Raw genomic sequence first — 12,592 nt, forward strand, 5'->3', positions numbered from 1 at the left:
TAATTGGCTTGTCCAGGAATGAAAGACAGGAAACAGATGAGCTGCTGAAGTTCAGAAAGCATTGGAGCTGTACATAGGACATTGCATTTTAGTAGGAAAGCAGAAAAAAGTCCTTGTATTACCTGCAAAGTCCTGAGCAATGATTAGCTGAAGCAGAGGTGGAGCTGAGCCATTGAAGAGGTGATGGGTGGACAGGTAAAAGTGTTTAGTTGAATGAATGCCTTGGATTCACTGAAGCATTTTGCTGATAATTTAGTTTTATTCGAGCAACAGTTCCCAATTATAGTCTGTTTCTTGTTTTCCTGAATAAACATCAGCAAAGAAAAGTCTGCAAAGTTCAAATGTACCAACTTCCTCTATTTCTTTTAAGCAGTTTCACACATTAAACATGTGTAAGCAACATCAAGAAGGTCTAACTTTAACCCTAACTTCAATCCTTCAATCCAGTTTCTCATATTGCATTTAAACATCAATGATTTCCAGAAAGCAAAGAGAAATACAAAGTTTATTCTTTGCACAAGAAAACACAGTACAGGGCAAAGACGCCGGTATACCATGCAGTCAAGTTTTACAGCTGTGTGCTTGTCTCATGCAGCATGCACTGAACAGAAGAGTCCACAGGAGAACACGTGCACATGTACAACAGCTTATTAAACCTGCCGGTTTGTTCATTGATAGTACTTTAAAAAGCAGCTGCATTAAACCCTCAATAGGAGAACAGCACAGTGATAATACACAGCAAACATGTGAAGAGATCTTTGCTGAAGATAATTTAAAGTTCCAGACTTCTTTTTAATAATTTAAGTAATTTTTCTACACCATCCTTTAAAATGAAAAAAAAGGACTTTTCCTGCTTGCACAACTTAGTGGTGTGAAATACATCTCCCATAACCACTTACCTAATTTGCTGTGCTTTTTAAGAGAACTTTCTGAAAAGAGGCAGCAAAAAACAAGGATGATCTTTCTACTTATGCAAATGTAAACATAGAAAAGGTTTGGTACCAAATCACTCCGTAGAAACAAATAGAAAAAACAGATATGCAACTGGTGTGATTTTCCTTTCATGGTATCAAAGAGGAGCGTCTCATCAAATACAGTACATTGCATGTTTTTTTCGTTGTTGCTGTTATAAACTGGGTCGGACAGCAGAAATAACCGAGCCATTAAGGGACCGCTCCACTTCAGCAACAACAGCAATAGGTTCGCTTTTCATTAGATTGGATTGACACATCAGCAACAAACAGAGGACAAGTCAGTACAAACCAGAGCTGCTGAAAAAAATAAAGGACAACCTGAAAAACTCCAAATACAACAAACATGGGTCAAAAACCAAACAGACAAGTTTGCAAGAAAACTGAACAAAAACCCTCAAGATCCGGGTTCCACTATTTGTCATTGTGCATACTTTTATTTCCTCATCCGAATCATCGGATACACAAAAGCTTCAATATCAAAATATACATCAATATTTGTACAAAACAAAGACACAAAACGGTTTTTAGTTGAAAGAACCCCGGGGCTTGGACTCACTGAAAACACACCCCTCTACTTATTTCCGGGGGGGCCTTTCACATTTAGTTACAAAAAGTACGTCAAAATAGTGCATTTTCCCTCTTCTGATGTAAACATGACTGAACAATAGAAGCGTAGAACAGGTCAATGATGCTTGGTCTCTCTCTCTTTCAGAAAATCGCAGAAAAGTAACTATAGCTATAGCAGCTAAGGAAATAGATTTAATATGCATATGATGAGGATTCAAATAATAAAAAAAAAGGAATGCTGCTTCCTTTAAATCTTTTCTTGTTTGGCGCATTTTAAAAACTAGCATTATAAAGGATTTCATGACTGTCTAATTTAAAGGGTGGGGTCGAACAAAGAAGTGACTTAAAAACGGCTGCATGTAGATCTGTTAGTTGGAGCAGCCATGATTGGACTTAATCTTTGTAAAGGATTGCACTTCAAAGAGATACCGTTGCTCAGATTTGTATAATGTTGATCAAACTTGTTTCAGTGCTTAGCAGGAAACAAGAATAATCAAACAACAACAAAAAAACAAAACAAAGAAAGACACAAATGCAAAGCAACAATGTCCAAGGAGCAGCTGGAAACAAACCTGCAGAAATAATCACTGATTAATCCAGTTCTTATGAATTGAACTAAAAATTCACTCATAATCATCATCAGTGCAACTAAAGCTGCCCTTTTTAGACATTCGAGGAAGGAAAGGAAAAAAGAAAAGAATCATGATTTCTATGAAGACTTCAAACTCCTTTTGGTCCTACAATCATTCAAATTTAATTAAAAATAGACATTTTTAGAAATTAAAATCCATCCAGAGGACATAAAAGCACATTTCTATGGATACAAAAAAGCTTTAACCTTGGCTATTCATACAATGAGAACCTTTCCCTCATCCTCTTTTGGTAACAAATAAATATGATGAGAAGGTTTGCACATTTATTTTCTTACAATACAAAATTCAAGTAGGAGCTCCTCACATGAGTGTAGTTCATTGGGTCTGAGTGGAAACAGCTCAGCTTCATTTGAAGTTTCCCCTCAAAGTGTCACTTCCTGGGTGATTGTGTTTGCTGGGCTTCCTCGCTCCTCTCTTCGCTCTGATGAGCCGCCGGAGCTGCTCCTGCTGCCTGGTGCTTATCAGAAGCAGGACGCTCCGTTTGTTGCAGCTGGGATGAAGAAACGTCCGGCTCGGGGTCTTCGTTTCCTTCCTCTCCATCTGAGCAGGGCTCCCACTCGTCCTGCTCCTCGCTCTCCGTCGACCCCTGCACAGCGATCTGAGGAACGAGGGTGAACCTCCTGACGACGGGCGCCTCCGGCTCCAGCTCCTCTCTGCTCTGTGGCCGACTCCCCGTCCAGCCTGTCCTATTCTGTTGCTGCAGGGGCCTCGTTTGGAGTCCTGGAGCTGTGGCGGTTCCCGCCATCGAGCAGCTGCTGCTTTTCTCCTCCGGTTCGTCGAAGCTTACCTCCTGTACCGCCTCCTGCTTTTTGAAAGAGTCCCGTCGCTCTGACAGGTTGAGCTTCCGCATAACCACCAGCTGCTCCGACCGTTCGCTGCCAGAGTCCCTCAACCTTTGGTTGCTCATGTAACCTCCCAGCCTGCTGTGGTCTGCACCGATGTAAAAGCTCCCACCCTCTACCTCAGAGTCTGCCAGAAAGTCACCCTCGCAATAAAACGGCACCTCCAATGTATGCCTGCGGGGGGCGTATGACTTTTTATCACTGAGGTAAACACCAGATAGCTTCTCAGCTGACTGCACCCTCTTCAGCAATGGAGATCGAGGGGGCTCTGCGCTGCGGGGCCGCACGATGTGCCTGACGATGGTGGGCGGCGATAAGGTTTTACCGTGATACGTGTGGAGATTTTTGGCAAAGCCTGGCAGAGGGGACGGAGAGCGCTGCGGCGACAGAGGCTGGTTGGAGGATGAGGAAGAGTTGCAGGCCAGAGGAGATGGTGGGATATTACTGGTCGACTTCCGACGGCCCACTTTGGTGATTCTTTGAGTGCTGAGCTTGGAGCCGAGACCGTGCAGAGAATTGGGTCTGATGTGTGTAGCGGGAGAACTGGGAGAACTGGAGCAAGGTGATGTGCTCTGAGGAGAGTTGTTGTCTGAGTGGCAGAGACAGAGATCAAAACAGCGAAGAACATTAAAGGAATAACCACTGAGAATAAAAAACTATAATACATCAATTAGAGCCTGTAATTCTAAATGAGGAACTCACCACAGCCCTGATGATCTGGTGCGGGGCTCCTGGAGGGCGTAGAGGGACCAGGGGACAAGCTGTGTGTCGGGGAGCCAGGGAGGCTCTCGCTGGAGGACACAGAGTGATGAAGACCTGAGGAGAAGCTGCGGCTGTGCATCACCGTGCTCTGCTTGGACAGTTTCTTTAAGATGGTCCGTCGCCTTAAAAAAATAAAAATAAAAAAACAGGATTAGAAAGAATTTCACCAAATAAATTCATCAAACAGAAATATGTTTAAAAACAATTGGTAAGGAATATTTTTGCCCTTTGCAAACATTTAGCATGAGAATAAACTTCACTATCAGTCTAACACTAGAGGGAGACATAAGCATCTTAGAAAAGCACCTGTCATAGTTATCCCTTTTTCTGCTCTTCTTGCTGCGTCTGGCCATCTTCCCTTTGTGTTTGGTCTTCCGGGCTGGACCCACTTTGATTGAGGTGTTCTCCAGAGCTATGGTCTGCAGAGCCACCTTGTTTCCGCTCTGCTCATTTCACAAGAATAAAAGCCTTTTAAGCAACAGTTTGCTCAAGTGAACGTCAAGCAAACATCAAGGTTACTGTACCTTCAGCAGCAGCTCTATCAGCTCTGGGTGGACCAGGCCCTGTACGGACTCTCCATTCACGTGGGTGATGAGGTCTCCAGTGCGGAGGCCTGCCTGGTGAGCCGGGCTCCCCTCCTCCACACTCTTTTCAAACGACCAGCAGAGGAGTTTCAATTGAGCATTACATAATCACCTCTTCATAATACTTTGAATTGAGATCAGAAAAAAAGAAAACAAAAGCACCCACCGACACCATATGATGGACGGTGTAGACGTCGCTGTCGCCCATGTAGACTCGGATGGCTTGCACAGTGAAGCCGTACTTCTTTCCTGAGGTGTGGAAGATGATGGGAGGCTTTAAGCTACCTGGGCTGAAGGAGAAGTCCCTGTTAGGAGACGAGTCACGAGACGACGGGTTGGAAGACAGTGAACGTGGTGAAATGGGACTGGGCTGGAGGCCGCTCGGCGAGTCATCTGAAACAAACACCACACAGAGTTCACCTCTATTTTATTATTCAAAGGTCTAAACCATATTCTAGTGATCTAAGCATTTGTTTTTAAGCTTTGTGTTTTCCTAGGATTAAAATCCCAGTCAGCAGCTGATGTTTAGCTGAACTGCCGTCTACCTGCAGTGATGATGAGGGACAGGGCTGAGACGGATGCAGACTTTGGAACCTTTCCCCCGCAGGGAGGCCTCTGTCTGTCCGGTGTCTCCAGCTGGTTACCGAAGCGTCGAGGCCCTGCTGGGTCCTTGGGGGATGAGTGTTTTGCCCCGGTGCTGTTGCTGCGAATCCTGATCCTCCTGAGGTTTGACACCACCACTTCAGCTGCAGATGGCACAGTGCAGAAGGTAAATACCATTTCCACTGGTAATGAAGCATCGACTGTGTCAAGTCAGGGACTACCTTCATCATCGGTGGAGAGGGCGAAGCGGGGCATCGTTTCCAGGCTGTGGGTGCTGCTCATCACCAGTGGACTGGCGCTCCTTTCAGACTGTGAGGAGCTGGAGGAGGCCCGCGGGCGAAGGCTACAAAAAGCACAACAGCGACTTAATGAAGGAATCAACTTTCACCCTTTTTCACACAGATCTCTGCTTAAATCAAGATGATTTATCTGCAGCTGGGATATTTCCAGCAGTTTTTACCTGGCCATGCGTGCAGAGTGTCTGTTCTCCAAACAGCCATCTGCTGGACTCAGAGACAAATTCAGACTTCCAATATCACCACGGTCCTCCTTCTCTTCACTGTGGCTGCGGTCTGAAGAGAAGCTGAGGTTGGACGGTGTTGCTAGATGTTCTGTGCTGCTGTAAACCTCCACAGAGAAACAACAGAGACAGTGTTAAACCAGAAGCTGCTGTACACCGATTAGCAGTTCTGGATATTCAGCGTCACTTTCCCTTCTAGTTCCTACTATGAAGTGGAACTTAGCAGCGCTTACCTTGCTGAAGCGATGCGACCAGGAAGAAAACTGCCTGATTTCTAAAGATGACTCTTCATCATTTGTTTCCTCATCTTCATCAGATGCCAAATGATGGTAGCGATCAGAACGAGCTTTATGGAGAAAAAAAAAAAATGGAGAAGAAACTAAAAATCACCCGAAGCAGAAACTGCAACCAGAAAACATCAGAAATGCTAAACTGCTTTTATTTAATCTAAACATTTATTTACTCTAAACAGCAAATAAATGGCTGGTTTCTGCCATCATTACTTTTTTAAAAAGCCAAACATTTTTATTCTTTGTCTTCAAATGTCACATGTTCACTGATCTTACACCGGTTAACATTTAGTGTGGAGGTTTGAAGTGGGAGGTGACACTGATTTTTTTTTAGCTGTCTTTTATTAGAATCATTATGTTCAAAAGATAAAAAAGTGAAGCAAAATGTGTCTAAATTGAGGCAAAGACAGTTAATGTAGTTGAAAGATGCGTGTTTGACAGATTAAAATGTTAAAAAATATATAGATTTTGCTCTTAATAACTAAATGATGCTTTCATTCGTTCTTTAAAAGAGGAAAATATTGTAGGATTGCAGTGTATGTGTGTTAAATGTTGGAGTAAAACAACATATTATACAGAACTGGAGCCTACTGTCAAAGTAACTGGTGTCGTCTTCCGCTTCCAGCTGAGGAATGAACTCTGCTTTTTGTCTGAGGAGCCCGTTCCAGTCCAAACCCACAAAGAAAGGGTGCTGTTTTACCTCAGAGGCGCCACCTACAGGCAGACAGTACCCAGTCACAAACTTAGGTAAAAATCAGAGCTCTTGTGTTTCTCTGACAGCTTTTTAAATAGGGTCAACTAATATTTTTATTTTCAGCACCTGTTCCCAGTCGTTCTAAAGGGCTCTGCCTCAGTAGGCGAGTGATCAGGTCCTGGGCGTCCGCAGGTAAGGTGTCGTCTCCTTCTGGCCAAATGATTTCATCTAAGCAATAAAACCATGAGATCACAGATGGAATCCACTGTATAAATGATCTTTAGCAAATATTTTTTTGTGACTAAACAGCTGAACTTAAATTCCCTTATTTAGAAAATAATAAGTTAATCTTTGGAGTAGAAGCCAATAATTTCTGTTATAAACAAGGCACTCCCAGTTCCCAGCTTAAATGCCACCAGCTCTAAGAGCACAACAAATGTTTGCTGACAGGTTCCTACATTCATGTGATTACTGCTGTGGTAATGCATGTATTTGTGCTTTATACATGTTAATATCAACACTCACCACTGACGACCTGCCCAAAAAGCTCTTCCGGTGTGTCTCCAAAAAATGGAACACATCCAACCAGGAACTCATACAGGATGATCCCCATGGCCCACCAGTCCACTGGCTTTCCATAGCCCTGTCTTAGAATCACCTCTGGAGCGATGTACTCAGGAGTGCCACACACCTGCAGAAACACAGAGGTCGGTTCAGCAATGGATCATTTAATCTTTAATGGTTTTTTGCTCGTCCCCCTTCAATAAGTTTCACCTGTTTATCAATGAATTCCCTTGTGTCTTTCTCTATGTGACCCTCATACAGGTTGGTTGTCATGTTCATCAAGCCGATTTTGGACAGGCCAAAGTCGGTCAGCTTAATGTGACCCATGGATGTGATCAACAAACTGGAGGGTGAAAAAAAACAACAAATATCTTAATATTATAAGTTCTAATTTTAATCATATATGATAAAGAGTGGAAGAACCAAACAGTTTGTCTTTCTAATATTTTCCCAACAATCAACGGTAGGTTGTTTCTCACTTGTCAGGTTTAAGATCGCGGTGTACAATGCCATAGTTGTGAAGGTACTCCAGTGCCAGAACTGTCTCAGCAAAGTACATTCTGGACATTTCAACAGGCAGAGGGCCCATATTCTTCAGCAGGTTAGCACAATCTCCACCTTAAGAAAACATAAGATCATAAAAACCGATAGTTTACACCACAGGCTGTTTAAACAAGATGTGCCATTTGGATGCTTGACCCCAAGATGTATCACTACAGTCCTAATGTTAGATTAGCCCAGTTCAGATTAAGTCAAATGTTTTCCACTGCAAAATTTCACTTACCTTCTACGTACTCCATGACCATGCAGAGGTGGCGGCGTGTCTCAAAAGAGCAGAACATGGAGACAACGAAGGGGTTCTCAGCAAAAGTCAGGATATCCCGCTCCACAAACGCCTGCTGGATCTGGTTCCTCAGCACCAGGTTCTGGCGGTTGATCTTCTTCATGGCAAACCGCTGCCGTGTCTCTTTGTGGCGGACCAAATACACCGCCCTGGTTGAACAGAACACAATCCATAGAATAGTGCTTAGCTTACTATATTGTAACAAGTTGATGTAAGGATTATGTGAATTTTTTTTACTTGGAAAATAATTATTAGGAGAAGCAAGAAAAGCTCAAAGCTCTTACCCATAAGCTCCATTACTAATGAGTTTGATGGTCTCAAAATCACTCTCCAGAGGTTTCCTTCGGGTTGGAGTCAGTGTCTGGGGGGCTTTATTCTGAACAAATGATGGAAATTAAACAACATTTTATGAACTTCTCACAGCAAGTAAGAGAAATACAGAGCATAGTTAGCTTGTTAACATCAAAGCTATTTTCTGCATGATGATATCTAAAAGATTAAAATTCTAAAAATATATAAATAGTCCTTTATAAAGATCAGGGAAGAGTTACAGCCTTTATAATGAGATTTTTTAATAAATTGGTTAATAAAAGCAGATAATTATTCCTTAAGGGTTTCTCTTCATATTGTTCACTTTTTGTTACTTATGAACATGAAAAATTAGGATCTTATTAAAATAATTTTAAGGTTTTTATATTTATGAAATGCCTTTAAGTGCAAAGTTAGATATTTATAAAAATAATTATTGCAGCAAAAGAAAATATAAAGATAGATTTTTCATTTTGGTTCATTAAGAAAGTTGTTAGTCCCTAATGTTGACAGTTAACTTCAATAAAATATCTTTAGTCTGCGTTGCTCAAAAGTTGTGAAAAGGTAAACCAGTCAAAAAAATAAATAAATAATAAATAAAAGCAAAGCTCCAGTGATTTTAAAGCAATTATCTTGTTCATGTTATCTAAACCATGAAAGGTTCTGAAAAGTGATTCTTTTTTAAATTTTTGAGGAAAACTGCTAGAAGTTTGATGTTTGGACTTGAAATTCTTCACATTTTATTCCCAAAAAAAGCATCGGTTTGATGTGGTGGGAAACATGTCAGACCTTCGAGAACGTGCACATAACAGCTCGGTGCCACATACTACAACACATTATAAACAAAAGAGTCTTTGGCTTGACAAGCTGAGACTTTAACGGTAGTAAGAGGAGAATATAGATATAATAGAAAGATATTTATCTCCATTTTATGATTAATCAGTTGAAATGTGTGCAAAAGTTTGTATAAACAACCAAGTCTGCCCAGGCTAATGACTGCTAACTGAAAAAAAACATTTTATCAGTTTGTTGTGACCTTATGAGACTTAAAAATTGATTGCATTTCATATAATCTCCATCAAATCAAGAAGCACGTTTAAAGAAGTCTGTTTGGAGGTTATTAAGTTGTTTGTTTTCAATAAAAAGTCAATGCATCTGCATCTCCAAACACTGAGGACTTACCTCTACAGCAGCCTCTGGCTCCACTGAAGCTAAAGGACTGGCATCATGTTCGAGCTGCACCATGTCTACACATACCAGAATAAGAGAGCCATCGTTAACACAACAAATAATCTCAGTTTCTATCCTGTGCAGCTCTACACATCTAAACCTCTAAGCAAACCCCATCTAAACTTTCTTAGAGAGGTTTGTAGAGAGCAAACTGGAATGAATAGATGAAAAATAACAAAACAGCTACAGCTTCAAGGCCAAAATTAAACCAGAGGATAATCAAAGATGTGACCTCACTTGTAAAAGCATTATGTTTTCACCAGGAAGGAAAGGGCTTTCATTACTTCAACACAACCCTGATTACATAAGAGCATAAATGCTCCCAGAGCTTTAAGCCCGTCAATAAAATTAAGCACATTAACATGTAAATTCATGCGGCACGGCATTGCAGGCCATTATCAGGTATTCTATTCCATATGGATGAAGTCTAAGGATGAATTCTTCTCTGCATACAGTTGCTAAGTAAATGCGTTAAAAAGAGACAAGGTGTTTTTACCTAATTAAGCTAATTATTCATTAAATCAGCACCATTTTGTTTTTTAAACCAACACATCTATCTAAATGGGCATAGCATGTCTTTACATCTCAAATTTATTAGCTTCAAGTGTTAGGGAATTTAGGCAATGTCTCATTTAAATGCTAATTTATGTAGGCGTATGATCATCCTCTTCATATGGAGTAAGCACGAATGTATCAACCTTGTATAGTTAGATATAAGTGATCATGAATGTGCTATTAGAACCAAAATAATAGAATATGTAGAAAGACCAGTTTTACGCTCACTGTGTTTAATAAAATACACTATATTGCCAAAAGTATTTGCTCACCCATCCAAATTATTGGAATCAGGTGTTCCAATCACTTCCATGGCCACAGGTGTATAAATTCAAGCACCTAGGCATGCAGACTGTTTTTACAAACATTTGTGAAAGAATGGGTCGCTCTCAGGAGCTCAGTGAATTCCAGCGTGGAACTGTGATAGGATGCCACCTGTGCAACAAATCCAGTCGTGAAATTTCCTCGCTCCTAAATATTCCACAGTCAACTGTCAGCTGTATTATAAGAAAATGGAAGTGTTTGGGAACGACAGCAACTCAGCCACGAAGTGGTAGGCCACGTAAACTGACGGAGCGGGGTCAGCGGATGCTGACGCGCATAGTGCGAAGAGGTCGCCAACTTTCTGCAGAGTCAATCACTACAGACCTCCAAACTTCATGTGGCCTTCAGATTAGCTCAAGAACAGTGCGCAGAGAGCTTCATGGAATGGGTTTCCATGGTCGAGCAGCTGCATCCAAGCCATACATCACCAAGTGCAATGCAAAGCGTCGGATGCGGTGGTGTAAAGCACGCCGCCACTGGACTCTAGAGCAGTGGAGACGCGTTCTCTGGAGTGACGAATCGCGCTTCTCCATCTGGCAATCTGATGGACGGGTCTGGGTTTGGCGGTTGCCAGGAGAACGGTACTTGTCTGACTGCATTGTGCCAAGTGTAAAGTTTGTTGGAGGGGGGATTATGGTGTGGGGTTGTTTTTCAGGAGCTGGGCTTGGCCCCTTAGTTCCAGTGAAAGGAACTCTGAATGCTTCAGCATACCAAGACATTTTGGACAATTCCATGCTCCCAACTTTGTGGGAACAGTTTGGAGCTGGCCCCTTCCTCTTCCAACATGACTGTGCACCAGTGCACAAAGCAAGGTCCATAAAGACATGGATGACAGAGTCTGGTGTGGATGAACTTGACTGGCCTGCACAGAGTCCTGACCTCAACCCGATAGAACACCTTTGGGATGAATTAGAGCGGAGACTGAGAGCCAGGCCTTCTCGTCCAACATCAGTGTGCAACCTCACAAATGCGCTTCTGGAAGAATGGTCAAAAATTCCCATAAACACACTCCTAAACCTTGTGGACAGCCTTCCCAGAAGAGTTGAAGCTGTTCTAGCTGCAAAGGGTGGACCGACGTCATATTGAACCCTATGGATTAGGAACGGGATGTCACTTAAGCTCATATGTGAGTCAAGGCAGGTGAGCAAATACTTTTGGCAATATAGTGTATCTCTGAATTTCTTATAGAGCAAGCTACTAAAACGGATCCATAAATATTAGATGTTATGTGAGCAACATTCCATAAATTAGCTTTCCTTTACCTTCCAGCAGGTCTCGGGTCAGACCGAGCTGGTTGATGATGTACCGTGGGATGTCTGTCTTAATCCCCCGACCCACTTTGGCATGGCCCTCTGCTGCCTCCAGCAGGTGATAAAACTCCTCCGGGTCAAACTCCTGTCAACAGAATCCAGGAGTAACAAAGAGGAAAGTCTGAGGCTAAACTTCTGTCAGAGTTAGCAGCTTAATTAGAACCTCAATCAAAGGCTTTGAGGCTTTTTACTGATTTATTAAACATAGAAAGGAAGTTGTAACAAATACAAGGGCAGGATATCTCAGTTCTGCATTGATCAATCTAAAAACAGACATTTTAAAACCAAAATAATCTTAGTTTCAATTAGATTATCCTCTTCTGCAACTTACCAGGCATTCAAGAAGACGAGCCGGCCGAGAGATTATGATGAGGATCTTCCGCACCAGCTGGGTGATGACGGTTACCTCCTCGCTTTCGGAGCGGTCAAAGGCCTGAGAAAAAGAGAAGAGACAGAAATAGAAGGGTGGAGCAGAGAGGGGACAGTCACAAACAAGGTAGCTAAAAAATTTAAATAAAATAACAAATAACTCATCTGGTTTTTCTCAACTTGTTACTCTAAGGAGGTGTATTGAAATGATTACTTTATTATGAAACACTGAAAGAGCGACTTTTTTAAGTCCCACACTGGAAAAACAATCTAGAAATAAGAAAAAATTCTTAAAGTTAAGTGTATTTACCTTTGATTTAAATAGGTAAATGTATTTTTACTGTTAAAATAAGATAATTAGATAAGATGCACTTATAATAAGACAATCGAATTCTGTTTTCTAATTTTAAATCTAAATTATCTTGTTCCATTGGCAAAATGTCTCTTTTATCTCCTGAATTCAAGAACAAATGCACTTATTTTAAGAAAAAATGACTTATCTAGATTTTGATTTTTTTCCAGTTCATCTAAAAAAAATTGTAATCTTTAAAAGAAAAATACAAGTTTTAGAAGAGCAGGCAATTCAAAATGTATAAAG

At 41.5% G+C, this 12,592-nt stretch overlaps 1 protein-coding gene across 1 annotated transcript in view; it reads right to left on the reverse strand.

Annotated features, from left to right (window-relative positions):
* Positions 1-2,564: 2,564 nt before the first annotated feature.
* mast3b (microtubule associated serine/threonine kinase 3b) overlaps positions 2,565-12,592 on the reverse strand; it is a 39,024-nt gene continuing 28,996 nt past the window's right edge. Inside the window, exons 10-28 of the mRNA XM_038291633.1 lie at positions 11,957-12,058; positions 11,578-11,710; positions 9,389-9,453; positions 8,182-8,273; positions 7,838-8,046; positions 7,533-7,671; positions 7,264-7,396; positions 7,015-7,180; positions 6,616-6,717; positions 6,387-6,509; positions 5,739-5,851; positions 5,446-5,612; positions 5,207-5,328; positions 4,928-5,128; positions 4,549-4,775; positions 4,323-4,445; positions 4,105-4,241; positions 3,739-3,920; positions 2,565-3,625 (exon numbers count right to left, since the gene is read on the reverse strand). Of these exons, the coding sequence (XP_038147561.1) occupies positions 2,565-3,625; positions 3,739-3,920; positions 4,105-4,241; positions 4,323-4,445; positions 4,549-4,775; positions 4,928-5,128; positions 5,207-5,328; positions 5,446-5,612; positions 5,739-5,851; positions 6,387-6,509; positions 6,616-6,717; positions 7,015-7,180; positions 7,264-7,396; positions 7,533-7,671; positions 7,838-8,046; positions 8,182-8,273; positions 9,389-9,453; positions 11,578-11,710; positions 11,957-12,058 (3,597 nt within the window). The remainder of the gene's footprint in view (positions 3,626-3,738; positions 3,921-4,104; positions 4,242-4,322; positions 4,446-4,548; positions 4,776-4,927; positions 5,129-5,206; positions 5,329-5,445; positions 5,613-5,738; positions 5,852-6,386; positions 6,510-6,615; positions 6,718-7,014; positions 7,181-7,263; positions 7,397-7,532; positions 7,672-7,837; positions 8,047-8,181; positions 8,274-9,388; positions 9,454-11,577; positions 11,711-11,956; positions 12,059-12,592) is intronic.

This window comes from Cyprinodon tularosa, unplaced genomic scaffold, assembly GCF_016077235.1.
Source record: "Cyprinodon tularosa strain WSP-4 unplaced genomic scaffold, ASM1607723v1 ctg30, whole genome shotgun sequence".
NCBI classification, from domain to species: domain Eukaryota; kingdom Metazoa; phylum Chordata; class Actinopteri; order Cyprinodontiformes; family Cyprinodontidae; genus Cyprinodon; species Cyprinodon tularosa.